Below are 16,009 nucleotides of genomic sequence, written 5' to 3'. Positions count from 1 at the left end.
AGACTCTACCTGTTCGTTGGAGTTGAACTATCAATAAGGGCACAGACTTGGTGGAGGGTAGTGAGAATTAGCTCACATAGTAGCTCAGAGCAGTTACCAAATTCTAGAGTTCTGCGTTACATATGTTATAGGGCCCTTTTAAGGTCATGCAGCCACTTACCTTCATTAATTTCATTTTCTCATGGTAATCTTTTAGATCACTTCCAGATTTTGAAAGCTTAAGAATATTGATATTTACCTTAGAGAGTACTCTGTCCTTTGCAATATGTTGGCAGCTTGTTCTTTCACATTCACACTTCTTGAAATAAAAAATTAGTTTAATGAAGACTTAAATTTTTGTGCAGGTATTATGTATGCATCCCTTATGTTAATTTTTACCACCCAATTCATTTCAATTTTCTAAAAACTCCTGACTACACGGAGTTTGAATTTTTTTTTTTTTTTAGATGGAGTCTTGCTCTATTCCCCAGCCTGGAGTGCAGTGGCATGATCTTGACTCACAGCAACCTCTGCCTCCTAGGTTCAAGCAATTCTACTGCCTCAGCCTCTTGAGTAGCTGGGATCACAGACATAAGCCACCACACCCAGCTAATTTTTGTATTTTTAGTAGGGACGGGGTTTCGCCATGTTGGCCAGGCTGGTCTCTAACTGATTTTTTTTTTTTTTTCCAGATGGAGTCTCACTCTGTTGCCCAGGCTGGAGTGCAGTGGCCCAATCTCGGCTCACTGCAACCTCCACCTCCCGGGTTCAAGCGATTCTCCTGCCTTAGCTTCCTGAGTAGCTGGGACTACAGTTGTGTACCAACACACCTAGCTAGTGTTTTTGTATTTTTACTAGAGACAGAGTTTCACCATTTTGGCCAGGCTGCTCTCAAACTCCTGACCTCAAGTGATCAGCCCACCTCAGCCTCCCAAAGTGTTGGGATTATAGGCATGAGCCACTGTGCCAGCCGAGTTTAATATTTAAGTGGAGTTCTTCCTAGTGCTATAGGCGTAAAGCCAACCACCTTCTACTAAAGAGCTGCTGGAAGATGCCCCTTAATGATGATCTGTGCTTTAAATTTATTTGGGTTAGTGTTTTGGCCAATCCTCAAACTTCTCCATGTTTATCATCAAATACCTGTTAATAACAGATGGTCAAAATTAACTTGCAACTGAATCCATATAAAAGATCTTTAAAAAATGGAACTAAACATAGTGAACTTTCTTTGTTCCAGCTAATAAGCATGTAATGTATCTAAAGGAGTAGAAAAATCCCATTCACAGATGGTTTAACGTGTAAAAGTAAAACCATATAAGTCAGACAGGTGAAATATGTTATATTTGTTAATTCCTATAGATTACACTGTGTGCTTTTTTCCCTCTCTTCATGTAGTTTGTATCCTATTGGAATCTAAGCATTTCTTGCCTGAGATATGTCTCCTGTTTTTTTGTTTCTGGCTTCTCCATTACCACCCCCACCATGTTTCTCAGTAGAACTTGGTGTCATGATCTACATTCATTAAGAGATTGTTTATTTGACCAGCTGGCAACAAAATATGCCTACACTTATTTATAGTAACTGAAAAGAGACATACCCAATGAGGGAAAGGGGAATGGCTGTCAGGCGGAAAATTTAACCCCTTAGAGTGAGCCTGAAGAAACACTTGGACGAAGAAGCAGAAAGAGAAACAAGGAGAGAATCAACAGATAAAAAGGGCATTCAGACATATTTTCTTAGCCCTTTAGCCTACTCACTTCCTTCTCAACTGAGACCTCCAAGGGCCGAACCATGCTATGTCCATCTTGGCGTCTGCAGCACCTACCACTGCGCCTGGCAAATAATGCTCAAAAATTGTTAGATGGTGGCTGGGCACTGTAACCCACCCCTATAACCCCGACACTTTGGGAAGCCAAGGCAGGTGGATCGTTTGAGCCCAGGAGTTCAAGACCAGCCTGGCCAACATGGGAAAACCCTGTCTCTATAAAAAAATACCAAAATTAGCCGGGCTTGGTGGCACATGCCTGTAATCCCAGCTAGGCTATGGTGGGAGGATCCCCTGAGCTTGAGAGATTGAGGCTGCCATGAGCCATGGTTGCACTACTGCCCTCCAGCCTGGGCGACAGAGTGAGAGTCCCTGTCTCAAAAAAAAAAAAAAAAAAAAAAAGGTTAGAAGGAGGAGGATGTTCCTTCTTCAGCAGGAGGTTGTGCTCTTCCTGTTTTTCCTCAATGCTTTTCTATGGGATTTTTGGTCTACAGCAATCCACTAGCCCAAAGGATATCCAGTTGGATATACCTTTCTTTCAAATTAGTTTTTGTTTGCTAATATTCTTGCAAAATAATAATCACTTCCATTATTAAGCTTTTCATTTATCTGGTACTTACTGAATTCCTGATATATGTAAGACAATGCTCTATGTGCTAGCAATTCAGTAGTAAAGAAAACATCATTCCTTATCACATGCCAAACACTGTATAAAATGCCTTATGCTTTATTTACATTATCTCCTTTAATGCTTACAACCCTTGTGAAGTGGGTGTTTTTCTCAATTTGAAAATGAAATTTTGGAGATTAACAACTTAATTGAATTTCCCAGGATCTCACTTTTAGAAAGTAGAAAACTGGGGGTCAAACACAAATTTAATTAAAGTTATTTCTCTGAATTACTGGTCTCTCCAACTTCTAGACCATGAATAAAGAAATGAGAATCATGGAAATCAGAACCTGAGCTATCTGAGTAAGCCCAATAGATGTTAATAGTGTATCATGAAAAAAGTTTAAGACCCCAGCTCTGTGGACCTGGGTGCATAATCAGCAAGTCATTTCCCTCAAAAGTAAACCTGCCACGAATTTCTTACCAGGCATGATTTCATTGAATCCTGTAAACAGCTCTTTAAGGGGCATCCTAAATTGTCCATTGTCACATTCATTTTCATTTGTCCACCATCTATGCAGTAAAAGACCACGTATAAATCGACATCAGGGTCCTGTGGACCGTTCTGCTTTATAAAAATGAAACAAAACAGGTCAGGTTTTATCCAGATTAATTAAATAATATATTCAGTTCTTCAAAAAATATGTACTAGTATGTACCAGCTATGCACCATACTCTTCAGTACGTTGTAGAAAGTAAGACAGCCAAGAACCCTGCTGTCCTGGGTGTTATATGTGAGAGTCAGGGAAACAAACAAAAAAGAATTTAAAAGATGATATCAGACAATAAGTACTACCAAAAGTATGTGAAGGGTCTGGGAGTGGGGTGAGTATAGGATATGAAGGGTGTGCAGTCTCAGAATGAATGATGGGGGAAGGCCCCAGTACAGAAATGCAGTTTGAATTGACTTCTGCATGGTAAGAAGTCAGCCATATAAAGATTTAAGAGAAAGAAGTGCTAGTCAAAGGGAAAAAAACAAACAGAGGCCCCAAAGCAGGAACAAACTTCATTTGTTTGAGTAACGCACATACATACACACACACACACAGAAAGACATTTGTGTCTGCATCAGACCTTGGAGGGGAGAGGAATGAGAAAATATTAGAGAGAAAGGTAGGGCCCGGAAGACATAAACCTTATGTGTGACGTTCTAATGTATTAGCCACACAAAGACATATTTAAGTGTGGACAGATTGGGAGGTTGAGGTGGGCACATCACTTGAGGTCAAGAGTTTGAGAGCAGACTGGCCAACAGTCCAAACTAAAAATACAAAAACTAGCCAGGCGTGGTGTCACATGCCTGTAATCCCAGCTACTCAGGTGGCTGAGACAGGAGAATCACTCGTCATACCACTGCACTTCAGCCTGGGCAACAGAGCGAGACCCTGTCTCAAAAAACAAATGTGGATGGGGATGTTCTTAATAATTACCCCCATAATAATAGGTATGAACCAGGAATGTCCCAGGCACACCAGGACTTGAAGTTATTCCACTTATATGCCGAAGTAAGGAGTTTGGATTTTATTCCACTATAGTTGTGATCCCTTAGAGAGTTTTAAGCAAGAGATTTGCATTTCATAAATGTTCACTTTGCTGTGTGAAGATTAACTTCTGGAATGAGAGTTTTGTTTTTGAGGCTAGTGAAGTAATCCTGGCAAGCAGTGATGGTGGCTTGAATGGCAGTAATAGAGCCGAAAAGAAAGTCACTGGTTTGGGATATATTTTGTAGATAGTGTAGATAGGACTTACCCATAGGTTGCTCATAGGGGTGAGGATAAAAGAATGATAGTCACTACTGGGTTTTCGGCTTCAGCCTTTGGGTGAATCGTGATGCCATTTGTTGATTGTGGAAACGCTGACAGGAGAATCAGTTTTGGAAAATGATGGGGCATGGGTGGGATCAGTAGTCTGGTTTTGACTATGTTAAGTTTGAGATTCTTGTTGTAAATACAAGTGGAGATAGCAAATAAGCAGCTGGGATACAATCATTTTGCTTACTGCATTCAGAATAGCTTTCTTGCAATGTTATTTGTATTATCCTCAATAAAACAATTTAAAATGACACTCCAGTATTCTACTAAAGTGATTTTGTATTCAATATCTTTCATTATTTTTTGTTTTCACCTTTCAGTGTTTGAAATTGCTAACATTCCGATTGCCTTTCTAGGAAAGCGTAGACCTGGGTGAAATCATGTTTTCCCTTTGTTACTTGCCGACGGCAGGGCGTATGACATTGACAGTCATTAAGTGCAGAAATCTGAAGGCGATGGATATTACTGGCTCATCAGGTATGTACACAATGGCCATAGGACCAAGAGCACAATCCCAAATAAAATATTTCATGTATCTAAAATGATACATGACTGTTGAATTATTTGTCTATAATGGGGTACTACAAAAGAAAAAACAAGATTACAAATTTAAATGTTCCAATTCATCTCTTTTATTTACATTATCAATATGAAATTTTTAAAAGGTGTTATCAAATAGATCTGAATTTGGGTTCTGGTTTCTATTTCTTCCTCTACCAATTTAGTACTGTCTCAAAAATACGTAATTTACCATCTACTCCCCTACTTTCAGCTAGTCAGTTGTTTATAAAGGAAGATTCTTAGGCTTTAAGTGGTGAGTGAGGCCATGTGAAGATATATTTTAGTCTGAACTTATTCCCCTCACCTGATCTGCAGAGAAATAACCATGTTCCACGACCATCATTTGCATTTGCATTTTTGCCACCTAACTAAAAATGTGTGCATCTCTAGTGTCTGAAATAAATAATAAAATAAATCAATGCTTCTTGAAGATTCTGAAAGAAATTCTTGAAGGAAATGCCTCTTGTGCTAACTCTGATAAAAAGATAAAGACACATCGTGTTTCTTCATCCCTTTATTTAATTCACTGCAGTTCTGGGTAATTATTTAGAATTTAATACATAAGCACTGGCACAACTCTGTGGAAGAAAAATGATAAGCGAAGGGTAGGGAGACTGGTAGGCATTTGTTGTATTAAACAGAAATAAGAAATAGTGGTGGAAATAAAGGATGACATTTGGGGAAGATCTATAATTTGTGGTTTTGCAGAACAACAACAAAATCTAAATTTGCATCACAGAAAACATCAGGGAACTATAAGTTCTAGTGTGGAAATAGCTCCAGGATGTACAAGTGGATTTTTAAAAAGAGGTAAAAAATTAACATGAATATTATGCACCCTTCTGTGTAGGAATGGGGAAATTTGGAATATATATATTCATATTGCTAATATCTGTATTAAAAATACTGAAGTGATATACAAAAACTAAGGGATGAAGAGGGATGAAGACAAATGGGAGAGAGACTACTTACTGTATATCTATCATGGATTTTTGAACTATGTCATGATGTTCATTTTTTAAAATTTGCAATACATAGTGTGTATGTGAAAGTAGAACAACAAGTAAATTCTACATTAATTTTGGTGAAAAGGTCTTGGGTCAGTAAATGTTGAAGAATTTAAGATAAACAGTGTACTCTGCAAATTGTTTATTCTACTCTTTTTTACCGTGTATGAAAAGAGATCAAATTTTGAGACAAGAAAACAACATCAAAGTTATAATTAAGTGCAAGATTACATTTTACTTATATGAAACTTTTCATCAGAGAAACGCTTGCTTTGAGAGCACCTCCTCATTAATCCTCACAACAGGCTTGTGAATCAACTAAAGAGCCAGTAAATTATCCTTGTCACGAGCAGAGAAATGCAGTCGGAGACGTGATGGGAGTTACAAAGGGTAATCCATGCCTCTCATTCCCATTGTTCATTAGAAGGCCTAGGCCTGTGGGCTCAAACACAAAGCTGTATCACAGAAATGAGCTTCTCCTTAGGATGTACTTCCTGTTATTTAAAAATTTAAAAATAAATAGGAAACAGAGATTAACATTACCCTGCTATCTTGTTTTCCTCTATATACCCCATTTCCAGCCACGAATACCTTGCTTCTTGATGGGAATGCTTTGGAAATATACAGATACATATTTCAAGAGTTTAAGAAGCATTCACATGCTCAAATAAATTAATATTGTCATCATTTTGGTTTATTCTATGGAAATAAAATGTATTACTGTGGAAATAGGGAAAAAGAAATATTGGTGCTACAGGTAGAGGATGGTCAGAATGAAAAAAAAATAAGATAGCAGACATTGATTGTTTAACTATCTAGTGTGCTCAACCCAATGTCAATATCACCTCCCAAAACCATACCTGCTTTGAATAGAAGGTACAAAAGTAAGGCTTGTTGGAAATTTTGTATAACCATCATATAGTCTTCTATCATACTTTAGCAGTTTTACAATTTAAGATGGTAAGGGTAATAGGAGAGATATCAAGTCAGCTGTAGCAGAACTTGTTAACAATTATCTGCTCCCTTTGGCCTATAAAAATGTAGCCCAATTTTTCTCCTGCAATTGGCATGATGTAGACAATGTCATATCAGGAGACTTCTTCCTGTGTGGCCATCTTTAAACCAAATATCCCCTTTTTTATCATTTCCTGCTGTGCATGCAATAAATCACTTGTAAGTATCATTTTTTTCAATCGAAGTTCCTTATTAAGCAAATGATATTTTTAATTTTAGGTCCTTTTCCAGTACTTGAAGGAAATTCCAAGTATATTTTTTGCTCTCTAATTGCTGCTTATTGTGATCTCTATCTGTCTAGGTACAGTGTTGCTAAGTCTTTCCCAAGTTTTGATCTTCTTACTCTAGACCATTTTGAAAGAAACTAACCTTACTAGAATTATTATTTTTTTGGAGACAAATTTAAAATTGGTAATACTAAAGGTCTTTTTTTTTTTTTTTTTTTTTTTTTTGAGACGGAGTCTCGCTCTGCCGCCCAGGCTGGAGTGCAGTGGCCAGATCTCAGCTCACTGCAAGCTCCGCCTCCCAGATTCACGCCATTCTCCTGCCTCAGCCTCCCGAGTAGCTGGGACTACAGGCGCCCGCCATCTCGCCTGGCTAGTTTTTTGTATTTTTTAGTAGAGACGGGGTTTCACCGTGTTCGCCAGGATGGTCTTGATCTCCTGACCTCGTGATCCACCCGTCTCGGCCTCCCAAAGTGCTGGGATTACAGGCTTGAGCCACCGCGCCCGGCCTAAAGGTCTTAACATAGGCCTTAGTACTGTATGTCTTATTTAGTAAAAATAAACTGCAGTTTTATTTATACTTTGGACTATTACTTTTATTCTAATAAAGTTATCTTCTTATTCCTAGATCCTTATGTCAAAGTGTCCCTGATGTGTGAAGGTCGAAGATTAAAAAAGAGGAAAACAACTACAAAGAAAAACACTCTAAACCCTGTGTACAATGAGGCCATTATTTTTGACATCCCTCCAGAGAACGTGGACCAGGTCAGCCTCTCCATTGCAGTCATGGATTATGATAGGTATGTATATCTCTCTACTCACTGAAGGGCAGCCATGTGTAGTCATGCACAAGCCAAACTCAGCTTTTCAGGTCATTTACTGCTACAACAGTTTTAATTTAAATTGGAGGAGGGAATATTGATTCCTTCAAAATTCGTTGTTTTCTGTGTTAGAGTTCTGGATTTTCATTTCCAAAAGAAGTCATCTTTAAATTAAAATTCACCTGGGACTGGTGAAAGAATGGGTCCAGAAGTGATATAGAACATATTCAGGAAAGCACTATTGTGGAGTCTTTTTACAGTAACAACAGAGATTATAATCAACAGAATTTGTTTTACCAACTAGGCTGGAATATGAATATCATGGTGCTTACCTGAGCTCTCTCATTAACTAGCTGCATGAGAGGACATGTTACATAATCACTTTGAGAATCACTTCTCCCATTTGTAAAACTTAAGCATCCTATAGAACTGTAAACAATGAGGAATAAGAGTGGAAAGTGAATAGTAGCCATAAGGATACAGCTTTGATGCCTTCACATTAATCTTAAAGCATTGCTTTATGGATAGTGCTTCCAGATCACACAGTTTGAGTCACTCCTGCTTTCACGAAAACATTGCAGCCTCCCCTATGCAGCTCTGAAGATCCTTCCCACTGCAGCTCTTACCTTTGCCCTCCCACTCTCCCCGTTGCCTGGACTGTCCTCCAGCTTCGTGTATCTTGTCCCATCAACACCCCACATCCTTGCTTATGTCAGCACCTCTGTAAGTCTTGCTTTGTTGACCAATCCTCTTCTTCCTCTGAACTCTTGTCCTATCAACAGTTTGTGTCTCTTATTTGGGCCTTACTGTATACTTCCTTTTATTATTTTGCCTTTTAGATTTATACAATTTTTGGAAATGAATGCTTATGTTTTTAACCTACAAAATTTTCAGCGCATAAAGAGTAGCTTAGTACATTTATTTTGTTCTAAAACACACAAACACGAAGTGTCCATTTTATAGTATCATCACCAGGACCCTATAACTGAGAGAAATTAATGTGCTCACCTCTGGCTTAGAGCTAGGGGGAAAAAACACTGAAAAATAACATTTGCAAGCACCATCTATTAGAACATTTATAATTTAAAATTTAAATTATATTTTTTTAAAAAATGTATAATTTTTAAAAAGTTCACTTGTGACTACTATTTAGAAAGAGAGAGAACTCTTGAAGTAGTTGGAATTTCAAACCTAAAAAAGCTGCAGATGTTTTTGTCAGGAGCCCCATTCTGCTTTGCCAGTTACCTCCATTGAGTTCTCACAGCAGTATAAGTGCAGGTAGATGCAACTGAGCATTTGTCACTTGGGCAGTTTTATGGAAATGGATGCTAACAAGATATGCACAGGAAGACAAAATTTTTGTACCTAAAAACATGCTTGTTGGGAAAATTTCATATTAAAGAAAATAATACTACATATACATATCTACATCAGTGATGGGAAAAAAGTAATGAAATTGTTCTAAAATCATCTCAGAAGTATCTTTGGAGATGTCTGTCAAAATTGAAAGCTCCTTCCAATGACATTCCATTCTTGAGAAGCAGCTTAACCACATGTGCTCTTCAGTCAACAACTCATTTGATTCAGCTCCTGTCTCTGCCTCTTACTAAGTATGTAAAGTCAGGCCAGCTCCTAACCTTCTGGGCATTTAGTTTATTTATAAAACGAGAGAATGATAATAATGATATTCATGGTCATGGTGGGAGAATTAAGTGGGTCAGTACATTTAAACTACTTAGAACACTGACACATAATAAGCTCTCAAAAATATTAACTGTTATTATTATCATCTTGATTCATTGCTGTGAAAGCAGGACCTGAATAGAAAACACAAATGTTGTCCAGTATGTTTTCTGTTATGCAAAAATAAATCACATGCCATGCAACTGAACATAATCCTGCCCTATTTAATTGTAATACAAGTGGTAACACACTGACATATCATTTAGAGCCAATTAAAGAAAATTGGTACTGTATTTCTTGGTGAGAAATCTAAACATCGTTATAAAACATTAAGCCTCGTGGAAAGAACAAGATTTGCTTCACATCACTTATATTAAATAAGACTGTTTGCAAGAAAGACACTCATATAGCTAAAGACCTACTGGTATTTCTCATTCATGCCATTTTTATTATGATGAAATGTGCTTAAACTACAAAGCATTGAAATGGTTTGTGTGTGCCTCTTATACACATTCATTTTTTTGAATGTTGATACTGTTTAGTAAATGTTGATTTACTTAAGAGATTTCTTTCGGTCTGAAGTAGTATAATCTGCAAAATTACAGAATCTAATGTTTTAATCATATGTTTAAAATTCTACTAAGATTTGTGAAGCTCCCTTTATCTTTGAATGTTGGAAATGAAAGTATAATATTCCCCAAATCATAGGGTAGGACACAATGAGGTCATAGGAGTATGCAGAACAGGACTGGATGCTGAGGGTCTTGGGCGAGACCACTGGAATGAAATGCTGGCCTATCATCGAAAACCAATAACACACTGGCACCCCTTGCTGGAGGTAAGTTTGTGAGTTCCTTACATCTGCTCTTTTTGTTGTCTCTTTTACTTAAATAGTATTTATCTGCTAACCTTTATCTGATATTTTATGTATTCATCCTGGTTAAAAAAAATAGAAAAGATTGTTCTTGCTTTTGTCCCACATTCTCTAACATTTAATATGCAAAGTTCTGTGTGCCTTCTTGGATTTTAAAAAACACTACATTTTCTGGGCTTCGTATTCTTTTGGACAGTAAGCCATTTGCAAGTTTTTTGTTTTTTGGTTTTTGTTTTTTGTTTTTTGTTTTTTGCATAGTCTGAAACCTTACATCTGTGAAGGCTGAAGCAATCTAGTAAGTTTATTACTAACTGGAAACTGCATTTTTGTCCTTCTCTTCTGTAAGAAACAGTCACCTTACCCAGAGTTTTCCACAATCCCTAAATAAAAGTGCTGTCACCTAATATAACTTTTCTGCGTAACGGGAAAGATATGTCTCCCTCAACTCTGATCAGGAAGTAAAACTGCCCACAGGTTTTAAAAATATTGAGGTGTCAGTTTAGTCGAGTTCAAGGCTTGGCTCTGCTGTGTGCCTGCTTATTGTAAAACCTCAGGCAAGTTGCTTTACCCTCTGTGTTTCTGCTCTGACTCTGACATAGTGGTAAACTCAGAGTAAAACTAAAGAAATGCTGAATATTAAGTGCTTAGTGCTTCCTGTTCCAGCACTAGGGACTGGATTGAATGGGAGAGACTGTGCAGTATAATTGACTAAGTATCAGTGGGACCAGGTTCTAATCTCAGTTTGGTCACAAAAAAACGCGACCTCGGCTGTGTTACTAAGGCCATTGTAAGGGAAATAGGATGAACACCGAATGAGCATTGCATGTTCACACAGGTGAACTGTCGTCGTCAGTATCTGTTTATATGTGAATGTGTCAAGTCTTTCTCTGACTTCATAATTCAGTATAAATCATAAAAGATAGACACACACACACACACAAATGCGTCTACACACACACACACACAGAGAGAGAGAGAGAGATACCCAGGCACTTGGTGTTTTCCGCTAGAACTTCCTAAGTATAGACGTGTCTTCTCTGAGTAGCTCACATCTTAGAAAGTTATTATTTGTTTCAAACGGTGAATGTTGCCTAAAGTACACTTTACTGCTTATTGTATGATTAGTATTCTTTTCCTGATTCTCATCTTTTCGTGTGAAAAGTGAACATTAATTCTAAAAATCTAAAAAGGAGAGTAAAGCCATGTTGGGCAGGAACTCACTCTGAGTGGAGAGGTGGATTCTAATTTTGTTTCTCTGGCTGTCTACTTCTGAGCAGACTGTTTACTCCGCCTCCAACTACACTTCTCCATGTTTCACAAAAATAGAACTGCATGCCTCTACAGGCTTCACAGGGATGATGCAGGGAGAAATGAGATAATGTGAGCAAGAACTCTTAAGGAATGAGAGAAAGGTGCTGTATGACCAAGGCATAGTAATTATTTATTAGTGCTTAATAAGCAGCTTTACATTTCTCTGATGAAGGGGGATTCTGTAATAGGCACATGTTTGTGTTTGGGAACATGTGGACACTTTTTTTGTCATAATAGAATATACAGGAAGATAAGCTACGATATAGTCATCAGAAAAAGATCCCAGATAGTTATTGAGAACAAGATTGTGTAAATATACATTCTCCAGCAAAATAGCTCCTTTTAACCCCTGTTTCTATATTCATTGGTCGAACAGAATATATGGACTAGGGACCTAAGAACTAGCTGGATTGTGCATTATAAGAAAAATAAGTATGTAATTATATATGTTGTTGTCACAGAAGGCATAAATATGAGAAGGGAAGAGTTATTCGAGAGTTGTGTCCATTGGTACAACAAAGACTAAAGTATCATGTAGAAAATCGGGTTCCTCCACTGTCGTGGTGGCTCATGCCTGAAATCCCAGCACTTTGGGAGGCCAAGGCGGGTGGATCGCTTGAGGTCAGGAGTTCAAGACCAGCCTGGCCAACATGGTGAAACCCCATCTGTACTAAAAATACAAAAATTAACCAGGCTTGGTGGCAGGTGCCTGTAATCCAAGCTACTTGGGATGCTGACACAGGAGAATCACTTAACCCAAGGAGGCAGAGGTTGCAGTGAGCCAAGATACACCACTGCACTCCAGCCTGGGCGACAAGAGTGAGACTCCATCTCAAAAAAAAAAAGAAAAGAAAAAGAAAATCGGGTTCCTTTTATCTAGATAGTCATTCATTTTGTTGTAATTAAACTTTTTAAATACACACAGGCATTTAAGGATTGTGCGAAAGTATCTCTGTCACTTGGGGCTTCCATCTGCCAAATGCAGTTCTCATCTCATTAACCGCCTCCATGATCACCTCCTGCCTTAGAGCAAGTGGAATGCAGTATCTTGTGTTTACTTCAGTTCTCTTGTGTTTAGTCTCTTACTGCTCTTTCCTAGAAATTGCCCCTCACTAAAGTAAACCAGCCTGGCCAACATGGTGAAACCCTGTCTCTACTAAAAATACGAAAATTAGCCGGGCTTTACTTTACTAAAGTAAACCATTTATTTTTTGTAGAAAAAAAGCTAAAACCCGTTGTAAAATTTGAAATTATTCTGCAGTTTTAAATAGTTGTCTACACAGGGCTGCTCCATGTACGTCTGTGTACCATGCTCTGCCTACATTCTATGAGACATCCATGTCCCTTCATGGTAGCAGAGAAGGTAAGTTCTGAAGGGCAAAGGGAGTTATGTATTTCTTTTCTTCAGAGATTCACATATTATGGTTGAATATTCACTACTAAAAGGGAGCAATGATTAACCACTGTATTCTGTTTCTGTACTAGATCATATGTTATGAAATTATTGTCTTTCAGTTACCTGGCCGGGCGACCAGTTTTGATAGTCAAGGATCCTGCCCTTCTCCTAAACCACCTTCCACACCATAATGCCTCCAAAATAAGACCATGATATTAAGAACCTAGGATCATGTGCTCATTGAATCAGAAAAAAAAAGTGGAAGGTTTGATTTCCTCATTTAAAATATATCCATAGTAATCAACGAACTTGATGTGCACTTTTTTATTTACTTTTATTGTTGATTTTTTAACTTTGAACATCAATACATTTTACTTGAATACATATAGTCCTTAGTTGCATAAGGCATTTTATCCTTTGCGTCAAATGCGTGTTAGCACAGAGTGTTTTACTATGTTGTAATTGTTTACATAAGCAAAGAAATGGTTTTTTAAACAGTTCATATTTATCTAAAATTAAATATAGTTTATGCTGCTATTGTATGAAGTAGCAGATGTCACATATGTATGGGTTTGATTTTGTTATACTGTGTTCATTTCTAATTGTGCATGTGGTTCTATATAAACTTAAAAGGAGATTTTGAACTTAACTTACACAACAAATCCTTGCACAATCAAATTAATGTTACTTATCTGATAATACTTTCTTACATTCCCAGAAAATTACTTTCTTGGTGAGGTTTGGCTCTGCTAAACTCAAAACTTTGTCTCTCAAGCTTGTTCTTTAAAACACACAGACAAAGCTGTAAATTTAAAGAATCATTTTGAATATAAATTTAAGAAGTAATGCTTATTGGCTGAAAAATGGAGGCTGAGCCATTGTGGTTACCATTTTATACTGGTTTACTGTAACATTAGCTCAAATATCTGTTGCACTGTTTAACTGATATTTTTTTAATTCTAATAATCTTCACCTCAAATGTAGCATTAGTATTTCTAAGTGAACAGAATCAGAAGTTCATTTTTTAAGTGTTTGTAAGGTTCTCAAGTACTGTGACATGTATTTTTTGTGACTTGAAGCTATCATATAGATCCTGTATTTCTGATAGACCGTACTGACAGACACCAAAGGAACAACAACACTGTCTGTGTTCATCATCGTTTAGATTGTACACGGTAATGGTGACTCTTAAACCCAGTCAGAAGCTAATCATTGGAATTGGGTACTTTCATAAAGAAAAGATGATTTATTTTCAGCAAAATATAGACATATACCATAAATATTAATAATACACCTTCAACGCTTAATAATAATAAACACATTAATTCTAAAGGCCCAGGCCTCCAGTCTTGCATGAAAGGCATTTGCCTTCATAAGGATCAAGGTTCAGGCCACTACATGTAAAAACTATGCAAATGTTTTTACAGAACAGAACTTTCTTTTAAATCAGGTCAACATATTTGGTCCCATTTTCAGGCCCTGTTGGAAAGTATCTATACTAAATTACCCCAACCTTACTTTTGAGATGTGTGGTGTGGATAGTATATATTTCAAGCTTATTTCAAAATTGATGGTTTTTTTTAAAAAAGGCAAGAAAATAAAAACATATTTACCTGGATGAGAAAATTTTATCAGCGGTTATGAAATTTTTATTTTTGTAAAATCCCATTGTTTCTAAATATCAAAAAAAGTTTTAAAAGCATTAACATTTTGTTGACATCTCTTGTAGTGATGGCATTACTATTAATTAAGAGGTAAATATTTTGCACATTAACCTTTTTAAAGGCAAACATAGTTCTGCCTCAGATTTTTCAAGAATGCTTATACCACCCTAAGGGAAAACAGGTACTCCTAGCTAACATTTTCTCATTTAAAATAATAGAAGAAAGCTGTTTGGAAACACTTGGCTACCTTGTCAAGCCTAAAAGGATTATTTGCTATAGGTAAAATGACAGATGACACTTGCATTTTGAAATTATTTGTTTTATTGGGAAATAAAACTTTTCAAATGGGAAGACAAAGTTATACTATTAATAGAATGACATTTTTGGAGACAATTGTTTTATTACTAGATATAACTGAAGCTTAAAGTAAATTAACAATTACATTTCCTAAGTGAGTATAATTCTTTTCACCCAAAAACATATTTGAAGGACTTTTTGTTGATTCTTAGAAACTCGCTTTTCTTTACTTCCTAAGGAGAAAAAGCCAATGCTTGTGATGAAAAAATGTGAACCCATTGGCCAATCAGAAGACTCTAATATGGGAATTGTAGATTAAAATACGTTTTTAAAATAATTTTTTAAATGTTTCCTTGAAGTTAGAATAAACTCATCATGCAAGGATATGTGTTAATCTTGAGAAAGAGATTAAGAAGAGGAAATTCACCACAACTGATCTTTCATGTAATTCAGGAGGTAGGTTTATGCTCAGATTAATAAGGCATGATTGTTAAAAATGACAGTTCATATTATTAAAATGTAATCCTAACACTTTTAATACAACACACCCTCACTCTCTACAGCCCACACATTCATATACACATAACTTACCATCTTTCTGCTTGTAAGTGAAGATGAAATATTTTTAGTTTCATTATTTAAAATAAGGTTGATATTACAAATCTCCTCTCATTTGTGTGGGACATCACATTTTAATGACAGTACTGACACATTATGAAGTTGCAGTTCAGGTATATAATGAATATCTAATTTCAGGGACTTCTTCAGGGACTTACCAAATATAAGTCTAGGGAAAAAAAGAGTAAGGATTGATTCATTAGCATAACAACACTGATATTCTTTTTAGTTTTAGGGGAGGGATGTGTTGTTGTTTTTACCTGATTCACCAGGCAATCACGGGGATGAGGAAATTGAATATGTAAAGAACATTC

At 36.8% G+C, this 16,009-nt stretch overlaps 1 protein-coding gene across 1 annotated transcript in view; it reads left to right on the top strand.

The window, feature by feature from the left end:
• The window catches only part of SYT10 (synaptotagmin 10), a 64,726-nt gene extending 49,562 nt beyond the window's left edge, over window positions 1–15,164 (top strand). Inside the window, exons 4-7 of the mRNA XM_025403128.1 lie at window positions 4,582–4,702; window positions 7,660–7,831; window positions 10,244–10,373; window positions 13,236–15,164. Of these exons, the coding sequence (XP_025258913.1) occupies window positions 4,582–4,702; window positions 7,660–7,831; window positions 10,244–10,373; window positions 13,236–13,307 (495 nt within the window). The 3' untranslated portion in view covers window positions 13,308–15,164. The remainder of the gene's footprint in view (window positions 1–4,581; window positions 4,703–7,659; window positions 7,832–10,243; window positions 10,374–13,235) is intronic.
• The last annotated feature ends 845 nt before the right edge of the window (window positions 15,165–16,009 follow it).

The sequence above is a fragment of the Theropithecus gelada genome, chromosome 11 (assembly GCF_003255815.1).
Source record: "Theropithecus gelada isolate Dixy chromosome 11, Tgel_1.0, whole genome shotgun sequence".
NCBI classification, from domain to species: Eukaryota; Metazoa; Chordata; class Mammalia; order Primates; family Cercopithecidae; genus Theropithecus; species Theropithecus gelada.
The sequence above is the reverse complement of the archived record's forward strand: the minus strand, read 5'-3'. Positions and strand labels throughout refer to the sequence as shown.